Below are 24,314 nucleotides of genomic sequence, written 5' to 3' on the forward strand. Positions count from 1 at the left end.
TACTACGAATACCCGTCATGACCTCTACCGGTTGACCTGACCTGACCTGACCCGACCTGGTCTAAATGCTTAAAGACATCACCTGTGATCAAAACTAACACGATATTCGTGATCAGCACCCCGGAAAACCCCTTAGCAGCCACAATTTACAACTTTCTAACAGGTCCCGATTTTCCCGACTTTGGGTCATTGACCTGACCTGGAAGGTCAACTAATGACCTAGGACCTTAAAATTGGGTATCATCGGCTTCCTCTCGTCACGGGCAACACGCTCGTTTATTCCGCGAAGCTCTAGCTCAATCAGGGGCCAAACGGCAAGGGGGGTCCAACCGACCCCCCCCCCCCCCCTACACATTAGAAGCTGGCAAACGCCGCACACATGCGAGGGTTAACTCTGATTGGGCAATGTTCCCATTAGAAATGCCCGTTGACGTCTCATTTCCTGATGAATCCGTCGTCTCGCCCGCTGATACACTCCGCTCACACATTCCACTGTATTGTCGGCAGATCAGCTGTTCGTACAGCCTAGTCACCCACAGACGATGCACACATGACACATACTCACGACAGGCATATCGACTCCATTCCATCAATCAATATACGGCATACACTCAGAAGACGGCATGTCTCGGTCCTCTGCGGGCCTTCTTTTGAAGTTTGAACCCCAGAAGACGCCATTTGCCGCCTTGCTGACTGCTGTGGTAGGTGGTAACACAAAAGGCGACGACTCATCTGATGACCACGCACACACACAGACACAGAGTCATGGTATGTGATATGAAAACAGCATTAAGTGCTAACAGTACATGTGGTCATGCACACGTCATTCTATAGATGGGTGCATGCGGTAGAATTGTTGGAGTTTAGAGATTCGCACACTTTAAACGAGTATTTTATGGATGTGTAACTTAGGTTTATATAGAGATGGTAAAAGTTGCAGAAATTCACCTATGAAACGTCAAAGCTGCGATGGCTCATTTTCTACATAATGGTTTGAGTGATAGCTGCACACTTCTTTATTCACAAAGTTCACAAGCTTCCTGTTGAAAATCATGAAAAGTACAACATTTCGACATTGTTACCACGCATTATCGGCTATGTCTCATATAAAATATAACAACATACATGACACCAATGATAAATAATGTGCGCATGATTAGAATTGACTAGACAGTTCTTGTATGCGTGTTTAAATTCGGGTACATAATTATGATTATGCGTCCTTTATTAAAGGTCGAGATTATTCAACTCAGTTGAAAAGCTGTCGGTATGCACGACACATAAATCTCAAGCTCGACTCCGCGAGTGTATCTCATGCTCCGAGACTTTAAGGCTGGCACTTAGCGCCTGCCTGCGCGAAGGTGCCTAATTGCCTAGGGAATGCACTTTTCCTGTGAGACCGGCTAAACACTGGACGCTGATTTCCTCTCTCAATATCTGCCCCATCAAACACATACACTGTGGCGCTCCATTCACCGACTTCAATACAATAAACACAATAATATACACACGAAATGTCCACGCAACGCTTGTCGCTACTGTGCAATGTCTGTGTCAAGTCTGACCGACATCATAGTTCCTCCGGTCACCGCTAGGCGTCGCTATCACGTGGCGCACAAGTTTATAGGTGACGCTAGCAGTCATGCCTCCAAGCGCAGGGAGAGGTCTGTGCAGGGGGCGCCACAGGGCCCGATATGAAACGGAGGTGTTGCTGCGAAGCAGCCCGTAGCGCCGCGCCCGCCGGCTGAGTGTTTCCCTTGTTTGCGGGCCTTGTACGGAGGCAAGGGCTTTGTCTCTCAGTTGGACAAATGTCGAAGATTGCACTGGTTTCCCATGGTTATGTAGCTCTCGTTAGAGAACTAAAGATGGATGTTGATGAGACGTGGCTGCCAGCCTGGAGACTGGCTTCGCTGCGACACAAGCTTAAGTTTTAGAAGATAAGACAAAGAACATTGGCAGGTAAGAAAGAAGTACTAAGTGAGGGACATCTAATGGCTTTCAATATCACGGGAAATAAGAAATTGTGCTACTAAAATGCCTCACAAACTTAAAGCAGCCCAGCACAACCAAGTTTCAAGTAATAGATGCAGCCAGGTGAGTGTCACGCTCACTAGTCTCTCAGGACCAGGAATTGGCTGTCTCCTCACGGCCCGTCACGGTCTGTCACACGGCCCGTCACGGTCTGTCACTGTCACGGCCGGTAGGGCGCGGGCCGTCAGTAGGGATGCGGCTGCGGCGCCGGCTCCACCTCCCCCAGCCACGACTCGGGACTGGGTGGAAACTCGGGGTAGCCGGCGGTGCTAGAGGCGCTGCTGATCTCTCCGGCCATGTGAGGAGGCAGCGGGCCCGGCCGGCCTGCGGGACAGGGGAGACGTCAGAATGGCAGGGCCGACTAGTGAGGGGTAGTCGTGGACACTATAGACAGCTTCGGTTGATGAGCATGGCAGCTTTGTCAAGTGCCACGGAATTTTCAGAGCTCTAGCGTGAATTTAGCTAGAAGTTAAAACAAATTAGAATTTGTGATATGGCCATAAGTTACACTGCCTTTGAATGCTGATTATTGAAATAACCAATCAAAACGAATAGTAATGGGATAACTAGCTCATATCTCATAGCAAAAATGAATAAAAACTTATCTACTCATTGCGGTCACAGATAAAAAACTTTCACTTAGTTTTTATGAACACTTGAAAAAAACTTCCCCTTTCCTCAAACGTACCGAGATGCGGCGGGAACTGTAGAGCCGAGCCGTCCCCGAATGGTGGGAACACGGCAGGGGGCATGGCCAGCCGGTGACCTGCCCCCGGTGACCCCGTACCGGGCACGTACGGAGGGGTGCCCGGGCCTGGCGGAGAGGTCAAAGGTCACCGTTAGGTGCGCCGCGGCCGACACAACGACGGCATCAGAGATGACGAGATGAAAGGCATCCTGGTACTCATGGTTGCGACGCTAAATATACATAAAGCTAGTTTCCTTTTTTATCTATTTTAATGTGTCTTAGTTTTATTTGTACAAATAAAAACCACCGCTGAGCCTCGAAGCACAAATTGAATTAACTTCTCCCCTGCAAGACTAACAAAATTAACAATGACCATCTTCACAACGTTTAACCAAAAATTTTCACGATTTTCAGCTCTCTTACCGTGCATGAAGTGGTGTGGATGCTGCACGTGCGGACTGACCACCTGTCCGGGCTCCATGTCACACGAGCTCGGCGTGTGGGGGTAGTCGAGCGTCAGCTCATCTGGGGAAGGGACGGAGGGCTATAGCGTCAACTCTTCTGGGAAAGGGACAGTCAGCTCGGCGTGTGGGGGTAGTACAGCGTCAGTTCATCTGGGGAAGGAACGGAGGGCTATAGCGTCAACTCTTTTGGGAAAGGAACAGTCAGCCCGGCGTGTGGGGGTAGTCGAGCGTCAGTTCATCTGGGGAAGGGACAGAGTGTTATTCTATAGCGTCAGAACATCTGGAGAAGGAACGGAGGGATAGGCCAGCGTCAGCCCATCTGGGGATGAAGGGGATGTCAGTCCATCTGGGAAAGGACGGAGGGCAGTTCATCTAGAAAAAAAAAGATTGCGAGATGTTGGAAAACAGCCCGCACGCCTGGTTGGGCTGTCAGAAAGTTCGGTTTTTCACACTGAAAGAAAAAATGACACCCTGTACGGGGTATTGACGGTCATGTCAAAAATAACACCCGAGTGGGGTGTTTTGAGGGGAGTCGCTGAGCTATTATAAATGGGGTGTTTGGCGTACACCCCAGGAGGGTTTCGACGCATAGTGGGGAGTCGCAGCCGCTAAAGGGGGGTCAGCGCCGGCCCACATGGGGTTCCGTTAGACTGCAGGTGACACCCCTCAAATATCAGCCGAGCACCCCTTTTTGGTCCCTAAGCACCCGACAGGGTGTCAAACTCCCAAATTAGGGTGTAAAATATAGCAGCGCAACTCCCCTATTTTTCTGATATAACTCCCCATATTGTTCCTGACCCCCACGCGGGGAACCGCGCGCCTTCAGAGGGAATCTCTCAGAGAAGTTTCACTCCCCTATACTTCCGAAAAACTCCCGGCGAAGATTAAATGTCCTTCGGAACGAGAATCTCAGACTATATTTATAACCGGGTGAGGAGTTACTCTTTCCGTTCGCGGCCTTGCGGCGCCCTGTAGTGTGCACGACCAACGTATGACACGGTAATCAGTCTAGATATCATCATGATATAGTTGGCCACTCTACGCTATGCACGCTTTTGCCTTAGCTCCAAACATGCACCAGCCATTCGTGAAAAACAGGTCCCGATTTTACCAACTTTAGTTTGCGCCATCTATCGGTAGGATTTGAAGCTGAAAACACGGGGTGTCACTCCAGGATAATGACACCCCAGAGGGGTTTCAACGGGGGTGTCTCAGCGACACTCCAATTTTTTGGGCCTGCAATTTTTGGGGAGTTCGCTAGCCGAACCTCTCCCAAGGGGGTCATGTACATTTTTGCGGCGTCAAAAGGTAATGGGGCTCCCGTGTCGGGTGTCACAACACCCATGACATCCTAAAATCATGAAAACGGAGCCTAATTTAGGAGTATTTTGGAGTATGTGGTGTCAGATTGTAAGAAATGGGGTTCCCCGATTTTTTTCAGTGCAGAATATCAGTGATCAAGTGGAAGTTCGAGGGGCTAGAAAAGATAATGCAAGATACTTTCCGTTGTGAATGTTTGTGAAAATGTTGCGACGCTGATTATTGCTAACACGCTTTGATGCTTTCAGTGATTCTTTGGACGCTACTGAACCTTGAAAACAGACGGTAAGACGGCAACGTGATGCCCTCGGGCATGCATATTATTATTGCATTCGCACGACCAACAGCGTCCTGACCTGTAAGTTACACCCCACCATTCGCCGGAACGGTGCACCACTCACTCCTTTCGGGTGTCCCTAACACAACAGTTCAATTTGCCCTCGGACATCGCTCAAACCCAACACGTCGCTTTATCGGCCCGCCGGGTGAAGGGTTGGCCGAATAGATCCATTGCCGGGCCGGCGGTCCACGTGTCCCTAAAAGCTGCAGCTCCCTGGAGACCCGTTACAACCCGTGAGTCAGCCGCTTGCGACGCGAGCCCAGTCATCGGCGTATCATTTGCCCTAAACGCGCCGCTTTAGCCGCGCAGTGTAATAGCTAGTTGCGACGCAGCGCTTTGCACAAAGCGGTATGAAGCACCTAATGGCACCATGCGTTGTGGGAGTGACAGGCCAAATGGCAGAGAATTGGTTGAACGTTGAACGCTGCCATTTGTAAAGGCCAAAGAGCCACAGGATAATCACAGACGGGGAATGGAATGGAATGGTATGGCGGCTTATTGTGCTGCATTTCTTTCCAACTGCATCGATCATACTTGTTTCGTGTATTAGATCTACAGCCTACAGTTCGCATCTCTGTACCTTTTACAAACGACCTTTTAACACGAGCATTTGATGTGAATTTTGGCTATAAAAGACATTCCGTTAATGACTAATGTTATCATGTTATGCGGTACTTGCTATTGTACGTATTTTTTAATGAGTTAATCCTGGATCTATGGAATGTCTATCATGCGAACGAGCAGTTCGAGCCGAACTGATGCAGCGAACTAAAGCTGTGCAGTGCACTTACCTAACTATTTATGTGCAATGCTATATATTTTGGTCACCTTCCAACAGCTCCTTATCTATGTTGCCAGTGGACAGTGGACAGACCATCAGACTCAAGATAAGATGTCACTGACACAAACGAATTAACATTGCATATCAAAGACATGTTCAAGCGGACACGAGCTGAAAGGGAGACTTTTGGCATAGTTGGCACTTTTGGTATGTTGTGAGTTTTGACACTGTGGCCAATTTGATGTAACTCCTCTGTTAATCCCTCATTAAGTCTAATCGCATAGTCGTAGTTGCGCATTTGCTGCCCCCAGGCCCCAGCTGCCCCTCCGTTAGAAAGCTGCAGGCTGGCGTGTCGTGCGGCACAGTCTATTTTACGGCGCGTGATACCGCTGCCATCTGTTGGCAAGTCGCGATACTACAGCCACTCTCGACAGCTGCGTATTGAATGCGTTAACATTTCCTTTTGCGCTTTAGCCAATCCTTGCCTGAGTTAAACATTTACATACATATATGTTTTAAAGCGTTCCAGTTATTTCAGTTACATGCTTGTGAATTTATGTGATGACTACCACGAAATACCGTGACCCGGTTCTCCTCTCCCTGCAAGCTAAGCATTTCTGGTTAAATGCCATCCTAGGGGTCGTGTCGCCTATTTGGCCAGCTCTCCCCATCTGGCACCATCTGCTGTTGGTGTCGACCCCTGCTCTGAACCTGCCGTGGCAATGGTGCGGAAGAAACGGCGCGACGGCAGCCACCCGTCTCCGGTCACCCATCAGCCAATGAACGCTGAACGCAGAGCGCTGCCACCGAGCTGCCAAGCCGCCCGCCGAGCCGCTGAGCCGCGCCTCAGGGGTCTGTCATTGATCGCACCGCTCCCCCCCCCCCCCCAGCCCCCTCCCCCTCCCCGCGGGCAGCCGAGGCAGAGCCCCGAATTTATGATGCATCGGCTCTGTGTCGTCCCGCTCCCCGGCTCCACCCATTCGGCGTTGCAGTCAATTTGTTAATAGTTTTCCCAATCCCGCGGGATAGAGAGGAAAGCTGCTGGAAAAATGGTCGCTGGAGGCGGCTCCGGGCCGGTGGGGAGCGCCGGCCCCGCCGGAGACCAGAAAACTGCCGCCGATTAGTCCGTGTCGAGGGGCTGCCGGCGCGACGAAAAGTGCCCGGGTTAGGGAGAGGGAGAGATTTAGAAGGGCTCGCCGATGCAGTTTGTCATCAGATATGCAGTGATGCAATGGATAAATAGAGATATGACGATAACCGTAAACATTTAACATTAAACACGAAACAATAGCATACTGTTTAATATGTTTATTATCTTGGTGCAATATCCGGAATATTTCCCCTTATACTGAAAAAAAACGTTACTGTGTGGTTTTCAATTTTCTTAAGAGATTAGAAGGTTTGTTATGATGTTAGTTGTTTTTAAACAAACGCAAGAAAATGAAGAAATTATATGCTACACCTATGAGGGGAGAGGGCATATGTAGGATATTAATTAGCTGGCTAAATTATTATCACGGCCGTCCACGGGCGTCCAGTGCAGGCAGCTAGCCTGGTCAACATCCTGACTCCTGAGCCCCGGGCAGGTGGGTGGTGTGCTCCCTTCCCACGTGACCTTTGGTGTTGGACAATGCTCACTCACCACATTAGCAACAGAAATTACATGAATTTTAGTGGCTGAATTAAACAGCTGAACGATGATGCGTAGCGCAATCTTCGACGATAAACTAGAATTATGCTTCACAATGCACAACTTACCTACACTCTAAAACGATAAAAGAATGCATTCTTTGAGACATTTGATACAAGACTCGCGTCACCACTTACCGTCGTTGTTGTTATAAACGGTATCGTCGTCGGACTCGGAGGTCTTCTCTCCGCTGCCGCCTCCCCGCCGCTTCTCTCCGGGCTTCATGTTTCGGAAGTACTGACCCCAGCGGGAACGGCCAGCGTCCTTCTTCAGCCGCTTCTCCTTGGCTCGCCTGCAAGAGGGCAAATGAAATGTCATCATATGTCAACTGTGCTAAAAGACGCTCAAGGTGTGCTTATGATTCTTATCATTCCAATTTGCTTGTAACAAGAAAAATATTTTGTCCGTTTTTCAACTTTTTTTAGCGCATGCATGCTGAGTTTCGATGTACATAAAGAGGGTTATAAAATGTACATCAATGTAAGAAAATATGTTGATAGTATATGCTAGTAAAAGTAGAAGATTGTTTGCGAATTTAAATCGGCATGTTCCCTTATTAGATTATATTCACTGAGAAAACAGTGTCCCCATTTTCGGTCTCAGAGACCAGTTTTCGGGCTAATGTACCATATTCAAAACAGACAGCACATTTCGAGAATACTTTCTGAGCAACGCCACATGGGATCATACGATCCCTTAAATCGGTATCATTGATCGCAGAAACAGAGCTCAGTCAGTACCCATTATCGGTGTCAAGCTTTAAAACTAGTCTCACTATGAAACCAGTTTTCAGCCCGATCCCCATTTTCGGGCTCACCTGAATCCAGTTTGAGGGCTCAACCCGATCCCTTTAATCGGTATATCATTGATCGCAGAAACAGAGCTCAGTCAGTACCCATTATCGGTGTCAAGCTTTAAAACTAGTCTCACTATGAAACCAGTTTTCAGCCCGATCCCCATTTTCGAGCTCACCTGAATCCAGTTTGAGGGCTCAAATTGTGTGGTGAAGCCAATATTAGGGCTCACCTCATCGCTTTTCGTCCGATGCAGCCCCTCCTTCCCCCTCCCCCGTGTCCAGCAGCTGCGAATAAGACGAAGCCGCTGACAAACTTTTTTTTTTGCTCGGCCAGCCTAGCGCCAGTCTCGAGCGGTGGGACAGTTAACCCGGCAATTTTGGCCGGGATGCAAAAGTTACGTTAAACCGGTTTATGTTAACCCGGGAGCAAATAACAACGTGGGAGCCTATCTTAGGTGTGGCAAAGCTAACGAATTACTTACTTGTTGCCGAGGTGCCCAAAGAAGGTACTGGAACCGAAAACACAACATTGGTTCATGTATTTATTAACATTCATACACACAGTCATACTTGTGCAAGGTGTCAGTGTTCGGTTGTGGGGTGTAATAGCCAGGGAAAAAGTTCTATGAACTGAAAAACCCGGCGCATATTACTTCGCAACATGGTTGTGTATTCAACATGAACTGCAAGGAGTGCAGACGACATTGCCTGTGCTAACTTAACGTCTCACGGGCAGCGCCGCGCTCTGACACCTTGGTCCCAGGGTGCAGGGTCCCAGAAGCGGCGGCGTTTCTGACCGCAAATCGCCGGAGAGCCGGTCGACGCCGTTGAGGGGACTGAGCAGGCCGCTGCCAGCTCCACCTTCACGTCCGCGCGGCGCAGCTCGGTGTGCGGCGGCGGCTCATCGCGCGGGCCGCACCCGTCCGTCCGCTGCACGAGCCGCTTTTCGATCCGACAGCGCAACACCGGCACGCCATTGTGCTGGCTGAGCGGCGGCAGCGGCACGTAGGCAACAAAACAGTAGAAATCGATGGGCCTGGATCGGCGTTGCCAGCAACGCCGGCAGCGGCGCGGCGGGAGGCGCCAGTGCCGCCGTCGGGGACGTGTGCCCTTCGCTGCGCTCATTCGAGTTGGCCGGCCGGCCGCGCGGCGTAGTCCTTTTGACACGGTGCGAGAAGAGCCGGATGAAGGTGGACTTTTTATTGGCGTTGCTGGTGCTCACGCCGCCGGCGTCCAGTTTGGGCGGCAAGTCCGAGTACCAGGAGTCGGACAAGTCCCGCGCGAACGCCGCCAGCCGGTCGTCCTCACTGCTGGCGGCGGCCCGCCGACGGCGCTGCCTCAGAATCGGACGAGTCGGTGGTACTGAGCACCTCGCGGGACGGGTAGCTGGGAGTGGGCCGGCCGCGGCCCCTGCCAGGCCGCGCCACCTTCACCGGCGCAGCCGCCTTCAAACTGCCCTTGCTGGGCGGCGGGTTGGTCGGCAGAGGCGGCAGCGGTGCCTCGACGTCAGTCCGAGTCGCTGTCACTGGGCGGCCGCCGCGGAGACGGCTTCTGTTTGACCCGCAGCCGGCCTGGGCCGGCTCGGCGCCCTCGGCCGGCGGCGCGCGCCGTTTCGAGCGTTTCACCTTTTCACTGTTCCTCTCGCCTGGTCCTCAGCGTCGAGCGGCTCGGCGCTGTTCGGTTTCATGTGGCCCATGCTGCTGGGAAACTCGGGTGGGGACAGCTTTCTGACTGGAGTGCCGTCGAAGATGGAGGAGACGGGGGTGCTCGCAGAGTCCTTGCCCAATGCCCATGATAGAGCCGAGGCTCCACTGGACGCCCAGCTTAATCGGGCTATCGCCGCCCTCCTTCTATGGTGGATTCTTCGGCCCCCTACAGCCACTAGGGCCATCATATACTCCCAGATGGCGGCACCTAGGGGATAAGGGGGGGGGGTGTCTGGGCCACTTGTCCACCTCGTGGCGTCGCCAGCGACGCCTGCGAGTCGGAGCAAATGATTATGGGGTCTTCCTCGAAGGACGGGTGCTCCAGGAGATGTTGCTTTGCCGTCTTGAGCGCCACCATCTCAGATCGGTAACTGGAGCAAATCCTCCCCGCCGCCTCCCACAGTACCAATGTTGTACTGTCTGGGTGCTCGGTGAGGACCCCAGCGCAGCCTTCCTATTACTCCCCCGGTCGCAGACCCGTCGACCCAGGCCCACGTCGCACGCTGGGGGAGCGCTCCCAGGCACGCCTCCGCATCACTCCTCCTCGCTGTTGCGGACGCCCCGATCGACAGCCGGTCCAGGTGGACCTAGACGCCGTCTGTTGGCGTCTACGGGGGCAGTCTCGTGGATAAGCGCGCCTCGGCGGGCAACGCCACTCCAGTGGTCCCACACCGCTCCCCCGCGCTCTCTCCAGCCGGTCACTGACTTCAGTCACGGTTGGGGGGGGGGGGCTTCCGCCACGACGCGGCGGGTCCTCCGACGGGAGGGAGAGCGCCTTCGCCAGTAGGCGCGATGCCAGCGCATCCCTCCTCATCTCTCCATCGGCACGACGCCCGCCTCTGCCCTCACGGCGAGTCTTGGAGCATGGAAATCGGGCAGCCAGTGATGACTCATGCCACCATCAGCAATCAGCATCTCCGCCTCCAGGACGCCAAGATGTGTGGCCGCAGCCGCAGGCAGCCACGCCGACCCCGCTGCCCGCATGCCCAAGTAGTCTCGAATCGCTGACACCTCTCCTGAAACAAGAGTGTTGTCGTAAACTTAAACCCCTTTCCGGCGCCCGCCAGCCGCGACAACACCACCACACCAATTTTTGTGACCCCGGAACTTCCGTCCCGAGCCTTATTTCACGGCACGATGCTACAGTGCGCTACACGTATTGTGGTATTCAGCTTCCATGGAAACATCAACTAATTTGGACGCTCAAACATGGGAGTCAGGAGTGGTTAACCCTCGCCCGCACATGGGGGGGTGGTTGCCACCCCCCCAGGCAGTCTTTCTGCTCTGCACTCAACATTTTTAGAGCTAGAAGGCTGATTTTTCGTATAGCTGCTCGTCTATCCTTTCTTGATGTCCACTTAAAATTTCAAGTTTCTATGTTTTTTGGTTTCGGAGATATGACCTTGTTTTCAGGTCATGTCATGACCCAAATGGCCAATTCTCAACATCTTGCGTTTGCCATGGGCCTTGTGAGCTTTTGACACCCTGATTTCGGCCTTTTTTGCCAGTCTTACCTCCCACCTATCATGGAACATGTTGTTCGACGATGTACAGGGGTCAAGGTCAGGGTCAAGGTCAACCTAGGTCATCTAAGATAATTGCATTTTAGGCAAGCCGAATTTACTTTTTGTGAAGTTTTTTTACTCCATTTTTGGTAAAAGCTTCTCAGATCATGATTTCATGTGATATGGACCCAAAAACAATCGGTGCACACACCAGTATACACACAGACACACACAGACATACAAACACATATAACTGACCTTGACCTAACTTGACCTGAAATGACCTCAGCAGCAAAATTCTGGTCGGATAGTGTGACAAAGAGGTTCTAGCTGGCTTGGCACCAGAAAACAGCATCGTCATCGGTATTTGATAAGCAGCGCACTTGATATCCAACGGTGACCCAAAACAGCAACATTTTTTAGTTTGACCTGACCTGGAAGGTCAATGACTGACCTGAGAAGGTAAAACTGGGTATCATTGGATTCGTCTCTTCCCAAAGAATCTTTTTGCTCTTTACTGCTAAGCTCTATCTGCAACAGGAACGAAATGGCGCGGGGGGGTGGCAACCACTCCCCCCCCATGTGCGTTCTAGGATGGGAAAATGGCATGTGCGGGCGAGGGTTAAGGCCCAGAGCGTTCTGTCTGGTTTATAAAACCTTGGCCAGCAGATGTAAGCGTGCTTTTTGTATAAGTGGCTTAATTTTGACGCAAAAGGGCACTAACCTTCGGCGCAAATAATGCAGAAATTTCAGCGCAAATTGCAAAATAGCTTGCGCCGAACTTCGGCGCATGACGGCTTCACGGGCGTCCGGCGTACCATATGGATGTTTTCCAGTTTGGGCTGCAGGTTTTAGCTCTAGGTTTTAGACTGTAGGTTTTGGGTTGGGTTGGGCTGGGCTGGGCTGGGCTGGGCTGGGCTGGGCTGGGCTGGGCTGGGCTGGGCTAGGCTGGGCTGGGCTGGGTTGGGCTGGGCTGGGCTGGTTGGGGTGGTTGGGTTGGGTTGAATTAGGTTAGGTAAGTTTAGGTTAGTTTAGTTTAGGATAGATATGAATACCTTTTTTTTGTAAGTTGAATTACTTTTTTTCATTTTGTAGCATCATATGCCTTCCATCTTTGAACTGCCATATTCAAGCACCAGAATAAGTATGGACTTGAACCTTTTCCAGTCTGGATGCCTGTATGGAAGTTGTGCAAAATCATGCAGTTGAAGGTATTGTAACCACAAATAAGAGCTGATGACTCAAGTCTCAACTTGTCCATAATTGGTTATCTTGATGTATACTTGTAGACCCTTCCTCTTACTTGGCACACAGGCATGGTGTCACAGTGTTCTAAAATTGGATTTCAATTGGGTGTCCCAACAAAAAAAAATCTGAAGACAAAATGAGATAGATTTAGTCTTTCCGCAAAACTGCATAATGCCATTTTTTACCTCAGATTTTGTCAGAACCTTCACAGGATCTGAAATGAAATGATGTAGAGTAGATGCATCAACTGTCAAGTCATGCGTAACCTGGCAGCTGGCTGTTGAATCAAACTTTTGATATATTTTTTTTTTTAGCAAAGATGAAATAAAGCCACTTGTCATATTTTTAGGATGAAAATATTTTCCCCATCATGTGTGGTTAGTCACCTAAAATTCTGAAACATGGACCACTGTGATACATGGGTGTCGATTTGTATACCTTTGGGGGTGCTGCAGCACCCCCAATGCTCAAATGAGCACCCCCAATGGTTTTCCGGGCACCCCCAATGATTTTGTCCCTCAATAACTCCCACTAACTCTGCTTGAGGAAAATACAGATACAGATACAGATACAGATAGTTTATTAAGACACCTCCATAGCATGGATTTTATGGGTCTACGTCATTACAGCACGATAAAATAAAAGCAAATACATCTACATAGCGCATTCACAAAAGACAGGCAATATACTCAGGTACATAAACTGGAACGGACTAAAACATATCATCTAGATATACCTAATCACGGTGCTGTCACCGCGTTCTGCGTGACAGCGTTCCACGCCTTAGCACCACCGTATAAAAAGCTGCGCTTTGCGAACTCAGTCCTCGCCCGAGGCAACTCGAGCTGACCGCCCTCGGTAGCACGCGTGATGTCGAGATATGACACTGACACGCTGACACTGATAAAATAATTGTTCTGCAGTCTTTCACTACAAAAAAAATAAAACAATTACGCAATTTACAAGGCATGAAATAAAGATGTAAAGAAAAGAAAAGTTAGTTTTAAGAAGAAGGGCGAAAAAAGACGTTAAATTGCAAAGACACTTGTGTGGGTCCGTCGTACACGGGTGTCGGACTCTTAGAGCTGCTGGTGCGTACCCTTTACAAGCCGGCAGGGGGCTCCAGAGACCGGCGACGGGCCCTCAGGGGCCGGCAAAGGGCCATCAGAGGCCGGTGGTACCTTCAGAAATCCTGTGGGGTCGTCTTTAGAGACCGGAACGGACTCAGACGCCGATGGGGCCCTCAGAGTCGCCGGTGTGGGGCCTTCAAATGTCACCGGTGGCAGGGTGGCCGTCACATGCGCACTAGTGGGGCCTTCAGAAGCTACGATGCTGGGCCCTCAGAGCCGCCGATATAGGGCCTTAAGAGGCACTAGTGTGGGGCCCTCAGATATGGCAATGTGGGGCCCTCGGACTGGAGGCGCCGGTGTGGGGGCTTCGCAGTCGCCGGTGACGGCCCTCACAGGCGCCGTTGTGGGGGCTCTCAGAGACACTGGTTTAGGGCCATCACAGGCGCGCGTGGGGCCCTCAGAACTGCTGTTACGGAACGGACCCTTCATAGGCCGACAAAAAGATATCAAGAGGTCACCGGTGCCTTCAGGAGCCTTGTGGGGTTCTAAGAGACTGGCATGGTGCGCTCAGACGCCGCTGGGACCCTCCGAGTCACCTGTGTCAGCCGTCAGGGTCGCTGGTAACTGACAATGGCCCTCAGAACCGCCCATGTAGGGTTTTAAAGGCATTGGTGTAGGGCCTCAGAGTTAGGGGTGTGGGGCCCTCAGGGACGCCGGTGTGGCGCTCAGAGGGGCGCCGGTGAGGGCCCTTACAGTCGCCGTTATATGGGCCCTCAGAGAAATGGGTGTGGGGCCATTATAGGCGGGTGTGCAGCTCCTAGAGCTGGCCCCCTATAGGCCGGTTAAGACCCCCAGAGGCCGGCAAGTGGCCCTCAGAGGCTGGCTTGGGGCCCTTATGGAGATCTTAATGTTGGTACTTGTGGGCCCATGAGGTGTTCTTACGAGCCCTGTGGGGCCCTTCTGAGTCTAAATATAGCCAACGTGGACCCTCAGCGGCCAATTGGCGCCGCAGGGCCCCTCAGGCCCGAATAACCCGATGGGCCCCTGAACCTGATGGGGGGGGGGGGAAATCCCGTGATTATCAGTACCTTATGGGGATACCCAACCATGCCTTGCACGGTTGTGCCTCATGGCAAAGCTGCAATCTTTCACCCGGTGCAGGGGTTGAGCACCCCCAACCATTTTGAAAAATCGACACCCCTGCTGTGATACCAGCATTCCATCATGTCAACCAGCATTCCGCAGCATGTTAGCAGAAGCAGCAGCATGTTATAAGTATATGAAAGATCCAAATAGGTTGTAGGTTGGTAGGTATTGGTACTAAGTTTAACTTAATAGGTTAGTAGGCAAGGTTAGGATTAATTTTAGTTGAGCATCAAGATAACCAATTACGAACAAGTAACAAAATCCTTACCTACCCTTGAAAGCATTGCTTCAATCACATCATCACGAAGAACCAGACAAAAATTTTGCACATTCTTACACTATTTGACATCCTGAATCCAGATATGATGCTTTCATGTGGCGCAAATACAAGAAAAACGAATAATCAAACCCGTGCGTATTCGTATCAACGGCGCCACAATTGTAGATCAGACCTTTTCTGAACAAATGCCACCACAATTATAATTGATAAGGGATTAAAATGGCATGATCATCAACATCTTGATTTTTTCTAAAAGATAGCGATAACTGATGACTAATAACTTACCATTCATTTTGAAATCACGGCGGTAGGTACACCAACACATGGCACTGAAAACAGCAAAAGACGGAATGGCGGAATGTCGTATGGAGCCCTAAAACGCAGCTCGAATTGAGCCCGAAAAGGAAGACGAACTGAGCCCGAAAAGGAAGACGAACTGAAGCCGCTTTCGGGGCTAATGTACTTTATGCCCGAAAACGGCGCCTAACTGATACCGATTTTAAAATCATACAGATTTGAGCCCTGTTTTGGCACTCATATGAGCCCTTATTCAAAAATGTTCTCAAAGTGTTTTCTGAGTGTTGAAAGGATACCTACTGTGAGTTCAGTGGAATATGGTGGCCTGTATCAAAAGCTTTGCTATGCTAGTGTTCAGCAATTTCAGTAGCCTTACACTTATGGAACACAACAGCAGGAGTACATTTAATCAAGTAATGCGATGACTTTGGATACAATCATATAGCATGATACAACTGCCCCCAGAAGCATTGTAAGCCCTATGAGCTCCGAAGCCGTGCAATCTAAATCTGGCCGGAAGCTCGGCACATTTGGTCCAGCGCAGAGGAGGCTGCCGGGAGGAAGCTGGCGTTGCCATGGAAACGGTATCGGCCGAGCGCAGATGAAAGGCGGGAAGCCGCAAAACACGCGCGGCGGCAGATGAAAGTGCTGCGCTGCGGCGAACGGGCCTGGCGCGATCGACCATCCACTGATTAGGGCGGAGTCTGAGCCCCGGGGAGTCTGGTGAAGGGGAGACTAGGAGAGCGGGCTCAGAATTCAGCCGAATCGTTTGTTGCTTTTTGTGTTTTAGTAAAGGTGATGTGATCGGAAACACAAATAAATTTGTGAGAAGTGGACAAAATAGACAGATGATTGGTAAACAAAATGTGTAACGAAAATAACCAGTAGGTATAACGCCTTTTGGGGCGACTAACGGAGCGAGCGAGAGGGTGGGCCTTACATGCACGTGCGAAATTTCGAGGGGGTACCTCCAACTGACTTGTGCACTGCGCCCTACTAATCGGTCTCTAGCGATGTGCCAAATTTGAGCACAATCGGCTCAGCCGTTATCGAGATCTGGAAGCGGCGTCCTGCACGTGCGCACGTGCAACATGAGTCCCAACTGACTTTTGCACGGCACCCTACTAACCGGTCCCTAACCGCGTACCAAATTTGAGCGCAATCGGTCCAGCCGCTCTCGAGATCTGGAATCGACCCCTGCACGTGCGCACGTGCAGCAGCACCCCAACTCTGGCACATGGATATGCAGTGCCTAGTGGGTGCCTACCTACATGCCAACTTTCAGCGCAATCGGCCAAGTAGTTACCGAGATATTGCAACAATTAGAAAAGTGACACCTCTTCGTTTTGCACGTGGCACGTGCATAAGGGGTCACCCACATGCATCGGGAATAGTCCAATACTTGGTAGAAGGAATGAAGCTACCCTACAAAAATTACCGCATGTAAATCGGTCAAGTGGTTGCTGAGATATAAGCCTCGCAAAAGCGTCCGCACGGCCGGCCGGCCGCTCATACTCACCAGTATAACGCCTTTTGGGGCGACTAACGGAGCGAGCGAGAGGGTGGGCCTTGCACGTGCGAAATTTCGAGGGGTACCTCCAACTGACTTGTGCACGGCACCCTACTAACCGGTCTCTAGCGATGTGCCAAATTTGAGCACAATCGGCCCAGCCGTTCTCGAGATCTGGAAGCGGCACCCTGCACATGCGCACGTGCAAAATGGGTCCCAACTGACTTGTGCACGGCACTCTACTAACTGGTCCCTAACCGTGTACCAAATTTGAGCGCCATCGGTCCAGCCGTTCTCGAGATCTGGAAACGACCCCTGCACGTGCGCACGTGCAGCAGCACCCCAACCTTAACACATGCAGATGAATTACCTGATGGAGACCTAACTGTGTACCGAGTTTCAATTCAATCGGCCCAACCGTTGTGCCGTTATTGATGTTGCAATTTTGGGGGTTCTTAAAAAATGTCCAACTTTACCACGCGCCACGTGCGGTGGTTGGCAAGAACGCATGGTGGCCATCACACCACAGAACTTTTACGTCCAAGTGACATTCAGTAAAGAAGACCGCTTGTCAATCGGATGTCCCGTTCCTAAGATATTAGCTTTTGAAGAGCGTCCCCACGGCCGGCCGGCCGCTCATACTCAGAAATTTCCGTTAATCTAAGGAAAGACTCCGCTCGCTTCGCTCGCTCCGTAAGAAATTTCCGTTATTCTACGTAAGACTCCGCTCGCTTCGCTCGCTCCGTAATAATGCATGCAACGTCGAGAAAACTATCCATGACAAATCACCTCACGAGAGTAATTCGGCTCATTCACCCTCTCTCCCTCTCTCTCTCTCTCTCTCTCTCTCTCTCTCTCTCTCTCTCTCTCTCTCTCTCTCTCTCTCTCTCTCTCTCTCTCTCTCTCTCTCTCTCTCTCTCTCCCTCTCTCCCTTTGGAACTGACCTGTTCTGGAACCAGACCTGCACGACGCGCATGTCCAGTCCGGTCTCCTGGCTCAGCTGTTCCCGAACGTGCCGTGCCGGCTTGCTACTGTTGTTGTAGGCCACCTTCAGCGTCTCCAGCTGTTTGGCCGTAATCGTCGTCCGTGGCCGCTTGTTGGTTGAGTCGCCCTCTGAGCAGAACGAGAGGTGAATGTTAGGAAGGTGAACTGGCTATTAGAGAGATGTTCAGGTCGCTAAATGTCACGGAGAGTTGACATTTACTGAGATATTTTGGGTGGCTAGAGGGCAAAGGGAAAGCCAGACGCAAAAGGACACAACTCTGAACGGTCGAGAAGGTCAAGTAAGATACGACAAACAACCAACCCTTAAAAGTTCAGCGGTAATCACACCACTGTTTGCGACTTGAGGCGATCTTCTTTGACCTTTACCAACCAATCACCTCCACCCACCCAGCGCTCGCAGCGTCCCGCCCTGGCCTCGCTGACCTACCGGCATCACCGCGCTGCTTGGCCTGCTGGTAGTCGTCCTTGCAGACCAGCTTGCCGTCCTCGGTGAGGTAAAACTCGTCTCCTGTGTTCAGCTGGCCGTTGCAGAGCACACAGACGAAGCAGCTGAGGTGGTAGACGTTGTCCTGGGCGCGTCTCACCACTTGGTCGGGAGGGATGCCGGCGTCGCACCCGGAACACTTGGCCCCGTACCGTCTGGGGAGCATAGTGGGCACAAAAGGGGGTGTTTAGCTGATGCTGAATAAACAAGAAAATTAACAAAAATCAGGAACATAAAAGGATTGAGGCAGCATGGCATGTTGTAATGCTGATTGCTGAATGTTGTGAATGTGACGTGAGGGACACCTATTTACCTATTTCACCCGAATTCTAGCCATAGATCGTTTGAAGCATAGGACATTACACATTGGTACCTATACAGCGGTAAATGTGTGATCTGTGAAAGCACCTAAATTAAGACAAACTGAAAGAGGCATGGGAAAAGAAACGATGGGCATTTCCTTGAAATTGAGTTGATGAACTCATGCGTGTCTCACCGAAAGAAATCTTCCTTGCAGAACACCTGTCCCGATCGGACGAAGCACTTGTCGGCGAGCTTGGCGCCGCAGTCGGCACAGATGAGGCAGGAGCTGTGCCAGCAGCGGTCCAGCACCTTCAGAATGAACCGGTCCACAATGGGCTTCTCGCAGCCGCCACATTTGGGGATGGTCGCTGGAACAGAAACAGAGACGTTAGTGACTTATAAGTTGGCACGTTGTAAGGGAGGTGTGATACTCGTATTGTACGACATAGCCACTCTCGTAAGTACATATTCAAAACACGCTATGGGGGGCTGGATGCTATAGGGGTGGAGATGACAAACGGTTTTGCCTGAAAACATCGATATTTGACATCTGATCTTTCCCGCCAAAATAATAAAAGTCCCTTGGTATACTTTAACATTGGATATTGCGTGGACATTGGACATCTTTGGAGGTAGCAGGCGTGAAAGTAGGTATATGTACTTCCAATCATTCAATGAATAATTAGATAGTTTACTTGTTGAAGCACTTGCTGTATGTAAGGCATAGGTATAAGTTCTATGAGAAAAAACACTTTTAAATGGCCTCCTTACAATGAAATACCAAAAGATGAAATAATGAAATCATCAATAATTATTTCATTATTTTATCTTTTGGTATTTCATTGTAAGGAGGCCATTCAACCAGGAGCCTGCCACTAATAGGGTTAAAAGTGTTTTTTTTTCTCATAGAAATAATTAGATAGCATGGAATCGTTGGAAATGCCACATTGTATTCATTGGATGGGGGACGTCTCTGGGTATAATGCTGCAGTGCTCAATCTATTTGTTTTGTGCTGGCCTGGGCCTATAATTAGCTCAGCTTCAACATCGCATTAACAACGAAGTTCGAGGTTGTCTTATATGCACCGTTCAATCGTGGATGCTTCTAAATTATGCTCATCAATAATCACGGCATTCATTTTCATTTGAAACACGGCATATTTATTCCGCGATGCTTGTTTGTCACTGCCTGATACACTTGTGCCGACGGCAAGTTTTTCAATAGTATTTCACTTCCCACGCTGATACACATTGGAAACCATGATCATTCGATGATCATTTATTATTGACGTAGATATTTGGTTACTATAGCTATAATTACCCTGCATAAACATAGAAAATTAGTCCCTCTGCGACAAAGAATGTGGTTTGAAACTCAATCACAGCCACTTCAGATAAGAACTTCGAATAAGACAACTTGCGCAGGATGTTGTGGCAACTGGCATGAGCTTCGGATGTCAAATAGCTGGTAGCAACTGGCAAGCACTCACTTCACCGTAGATCAGAGAAAATGCAGTAATTCCAGGCTTCTTACAGCCATTAACAGTCTTTCCTTTTCCTATACGCCCGTTTAACCCTCTCAGGACAGCGTGGCGAGCCACCCGGCCACACACCGGCCCTTACCTTTCAGTTTCTCGGGTAAACTGGAGTGAAACAGATCAAAAGGCGGCGGGGTTCCGCCTCCTGCGGTCGGCGGCGAGCAGCCTTTGAGAGGAGACATCACCAGCGCCCCGGCACCACCCGTCATCACCGTCATCACCGCGTCACCGAGCGGCGTCAGCGGCGGCGTCTGACCGCCAGCCGGCGCCGAGCGTCACTGGGGCTCCCCTCTATGCCGTCCCCTCTGCCCCCGTCCGCCGGTCGTGGCCCCCGTCCGCCGGTCCGGCCCGGCCCGCGCTCATTCAATGGAGCACCAGCTGGTCGCTAAGGGCGAGATTTAATGGGGAGGAGGCGGACAATGAGCGCTGATGATAGTCGTCGACCGCGCGCGTGCCATGCTGCCGTCACCTGTTTGTGCTCGTGGCCGGAGCTGTGGGAAAGGTCGACAGCTCGGCGCTCCCACAGCTGCGAGCTGCAGCTGAGACTGAACTAAAGCGTGAAATAACCACAATACAACTTCAGAAGTCACCAGAAGTTGGCGGTCAGACGCCGCGTGCTGACGCCGCTCGGTGACGCGGTGATGACGGTGAAGAACAAATACAACTTCAGAAGCGCCCGATGAACCTTCGTGAGTCGTCGCTACTCGGATGTCATATTGTTATGGTTGTAACCAAAGAGCTTTGTGGAGTCAATATGAGTGGATATTCGCATAAGTGGGTATTTCAAAAGCGAATACGAAGAAGCAATGAGAAAACCATGAATATGGCCCGCATGATGAGGAATAGAGAAACCATGCTGAATGATCAGGGCCAATCCAAGTCGTATGCTCAAATATCGTAATTACCGTTCATGGTTTTATTGCCAGCACATCAATAAACACAAGCTCAAAGTAGGTGTAAATAATTTGTGACGTTGTTGTGACAAACAGCCACGCTGGTCTGTTGTAGTGTTTGGAACATGCCAATTGTTGTGGTGCTCGGAACATGCTAATTCAGTTGATTGTGGTGCGATTAGTAGATACCGTGCAATACTTCGTGTATGATAAGCTAGGAAAATGCCGGTGATAAATTTAAGACAAATTTACTCAATATATGTCAACTTATATTATCTTATGTTGAAATAAATTCGACATATAGTTCAGCATCGTCATTCGCCATATAGGTACCTACTTGCTCCATTTTGAAAGCTCATAAAACTAAAAATAAAAGCTATTTGAAAACCCGATTCAATTCGAGTTTGTCTCCATTCGAATACCTGAATTGAGTTAAGTTTATTGTAGAAACCTCGCTGTGGCTATTCTGGTCTCACGTCAGGTTATACATTGCTAAAACACAGGATTAACCCGCGCCCCAGTGGCGGTCTCAGCAAACTTCGCCCTAGTGAGGGGGGGCATATGTTACCACCCACCTCTAACTCAAAAACTAAGAGGGCTAGAAAGACGCGGTAAAAAGCATTCAATAGCTCTCAATGCGTACGTTTGAAAGTATTTCAGTCATTTTTCACCATAGAGCAATATTGGGGTCACCAGAGGTCATCAAAAGTCAAAATTTGCCAATTGTCATTATATTTTTCAGAAAACATGCCGCTATCTCAGGAACTATGGTAGCTAGAAAAACGCATGTAAGAGCAAACGATAGCTTTTGAACTCTTATTTTGAAAAGGTCACTATCAATATTGACCTCAGGTCAACGGTTTAGCCTCCAGAGGGCAAAAACTCCAAAAATAGCTGTTTTTACGAAAAGTGTTTTTCGACAATAACTTACGACTACAAAAAGCCACGACATTTCTATGGCCAGAATCGTGTTCCCCTCGCCGAGACGCGTCGAATGAACTATAATTTGACCTTGAAAGGTCAACTTGAAAATTTGACCTCAGGTCAAGGTCATGACCTTACCGGAAAAGGTCATGTTGCATATCAGTCGATGCGTCTCAACAAGACAAACACAATGAGATCATCCCCAGCGTTCTATCTCTTTCCAATCGCGAGTTATTGGCAAAAAACTGTTTGTAGCCTCAAGTGACCTCGGATGACCTGTCTAGAGGCTATCACCAAAAATGACACCTTGGTCATCACGAGTGGACTAAATTATTGTGATTCTGAAATATTTGGACTGTTCCGATGCGTACACACGGATCTAGAGGCATTTTCATTTTTCTCCATTGACTTGTAATGGAAAGGTCACGCCACTGACCTGACCTTAGGTCACGGATATGAAAAATCTGAGATATACAAATTGTAGGCGCTCATAACAGCATGCAATCCACCAAGTTTGAAACCTTTCTGGCAAACACTGCAGGCTGGACATGATTGCAAACTTTTTTTAGGCTTGGTCAGTTAACTTGACCTGGTGACCTGACCTGACATGACCTGGGGTCAAAAATTTCACACATTGTCCAAAATTGATGTACCAAAAGCTACCCCAAGCGGCGCGGCGCTACGCGCCGCGGTTTTTTATTCACACGCAAAAAAACGCGACAGGGTGGTAACATATGCCCCCCCCCCCCACTGGGGCGAAGGTTAAAACACATAAAACACCAGGCTATTACATTTTTAAAGCAAAAGTAAACTAAGCAGTAGGCAAAATGCAATTGGCACTCCCTTGCTCATATTGATATTGACATTTATTAACGAGGGATTTCACTTACGATATATGGAACTTTAAATCAAAATAAGCCCTCCAGCCTAGTAATTTTCGCATCACAAATCATGAATACACTCAATTTGTTTTCGAGTATGACTTCTACGTAATGGTAAAATTGGCTCATTCAGCAACAATACGCGACTTTATCTGTTTGCTTTATTTAATACCTTCCCATTACGAATTTCCCCCTACATTGGAACGATTTTGCGATGTCATGACTGAGAATGCAAGTCATACTTCAAATGGGCTCAGAAACAGCATGGTGGCATTCGCATTGATTTTCTGTCTGCCTCGTCATTCGGGATAACGTGTAGCTCTTTCGATGATCATGATCAGATGATAGTTATTTGTGAATTGGACGTTTAGCTATAATACCATGCAAAGCAATGACCGTGAGCACTTAACTTTACTACACTGAGGTCATTTGGAACGAGGTGTTGCTTCAGTTATGGGTAAAATGCGTGGGTAAATGTAAAAATTGGTTTAATAAGCACAAACAGAGATTGGTGTGAACTTATAGATCTACCTAATATGTCAAAATTTGGACTCTTCCTGAATTATACGTCACACGTTTTTTTTCATGAGTATTTATGCCATTTGCATGTAGAAACGTCATTAATTCAAAACAATATCGGGGTAAGATTAAATGTGCCCAAAAGCAGAATCAATCCGAGTATTTCCTGAAACCACGCTCATTATGCGCTATTACTTGTGTGGTGTGCACCCTTACTTCCGGTGTAATCACTCCCGAAAATTGCACGGTGTTCGGCGAGCGCTGCATGCTGCTCAGCACTCACGCTGTCTTGCAGCGGCCGTGTATTGGTGCTGACAATCAGAGGCACTCGCTGATTGGAGTATAATACGACTCTGAGGGACACAATCCGTGTCAACACGTAAACCCATGGGTCTGTTTACTTTTCATTCATTAGCGCATGCACCACCTGTCGACGTGCGCGAGAAACTGCCCCCGTCCCCTCCCCTTCCCTCCCCTCTCTAACCGACACCCCTGCTCTGCGTGACAATCGCCTGCAATTTAACGCAACCACGGGCGAAACGACCGATCCAGCTCTGAATTTTTCATGCCGCTTTAAAAATTAAGCCGCTGATGTAATGCCTATTGTCCGGTAAATGAAATATATTGCCGGATGTTACTGGGCTTTGTGGCGATTACCGCGAGGGTATTGGTGGTGGGACACGGCTCGGGCGCTGATTGCTCGACGGACCGAAGGACTCGTGCTCCTCAGGTACTGACTGACTTACTCGTAGTTAGCCTCGGTGGTCCCGACTGTTCCACTGCAGCCACATACTATTGGATAATGGATTTGGCCGTGAAGAAGCAAACATTGTTCACTGTCGAGTCCCAGAGTAAGTTGCCAGCCTATCAGCTGTAAATCCGTTTCGGGTAACGT

At 49.7% G+C, this 24,314-nt stretch overlaps 1 protein-coding gene across 2 annotated transcripts in view; it reads right to left on the bottom strand.

Moving 5' to 3' along the window:
* Positions 1-486: 486 nt before the first annotated feature.
* LOC122391324 (LIM/homeobox protein Lhx3-like) overlaps positions 487-24,314 on the bottom strand; it is a 76,039-nt gene continuing 52,211 nt past the window's right edge. Inside the window, exons 1-8 of one of the 2 annotated variants that reach the window (XM_043385121.1) lie at positions 20,288-20,465; positions 18,858-19,032; positions 18,305-18,516; positions 17,817-17,985; positions 7,452-7,606; positions 3,143-3,244; positions 2,720-2,845; positions 487-2,355 (exon numbers count right to left, since the gene is read on the bottom strand). In XM_043385121.1, coding sequence (XP_043241056.1) covers positions 2,216-2,355; positions 2,720-2,845; positions 3,143-3,244; positions 7,452-7,606; positions 17,817-17,985; positions 18,305-18,516; positions 18,858-19,032; positions 20,288-20,420 — 1,212 coding nt within the window. In that variant the 5' untranslated portion in view covers positions 20,421-20,465 and the 3' untranslated portion in view covers positions 487-2,215. Of the gene's footprint in view, positions 2,356-2,719; positions 2,846-3,142; positions 3,245-7,451; positions 7,607-17,816; positions 17,986-18,304; positions 18,517-18,857; positions 19,033-20,287; positions 20,466-24,314 lie in introns of those variants that run through there. The other variant, XM_043385122.1, reaches the window with a different exon arrangement.

The sequence above is a fragment of the Amphibalanus amphitrite genome, unplaced genomic scaffold (genome assembly GCF_019059575.1).
Source record: "Amphibalanus amphitrite isolate SeventyFive unplaced genomic scaffold, NRLGWU_Aamphi_draft 000432F_arrow, whole genome shotgun sequence".
Classification (NCBI taxonomy): domain Eukaryota; kingdom Metazoa; phylum Arthropoda; class Thecostraca; order Balanomorpha; family Balanidae; genus Amphibalanus; species Amphibalanus amphitrite.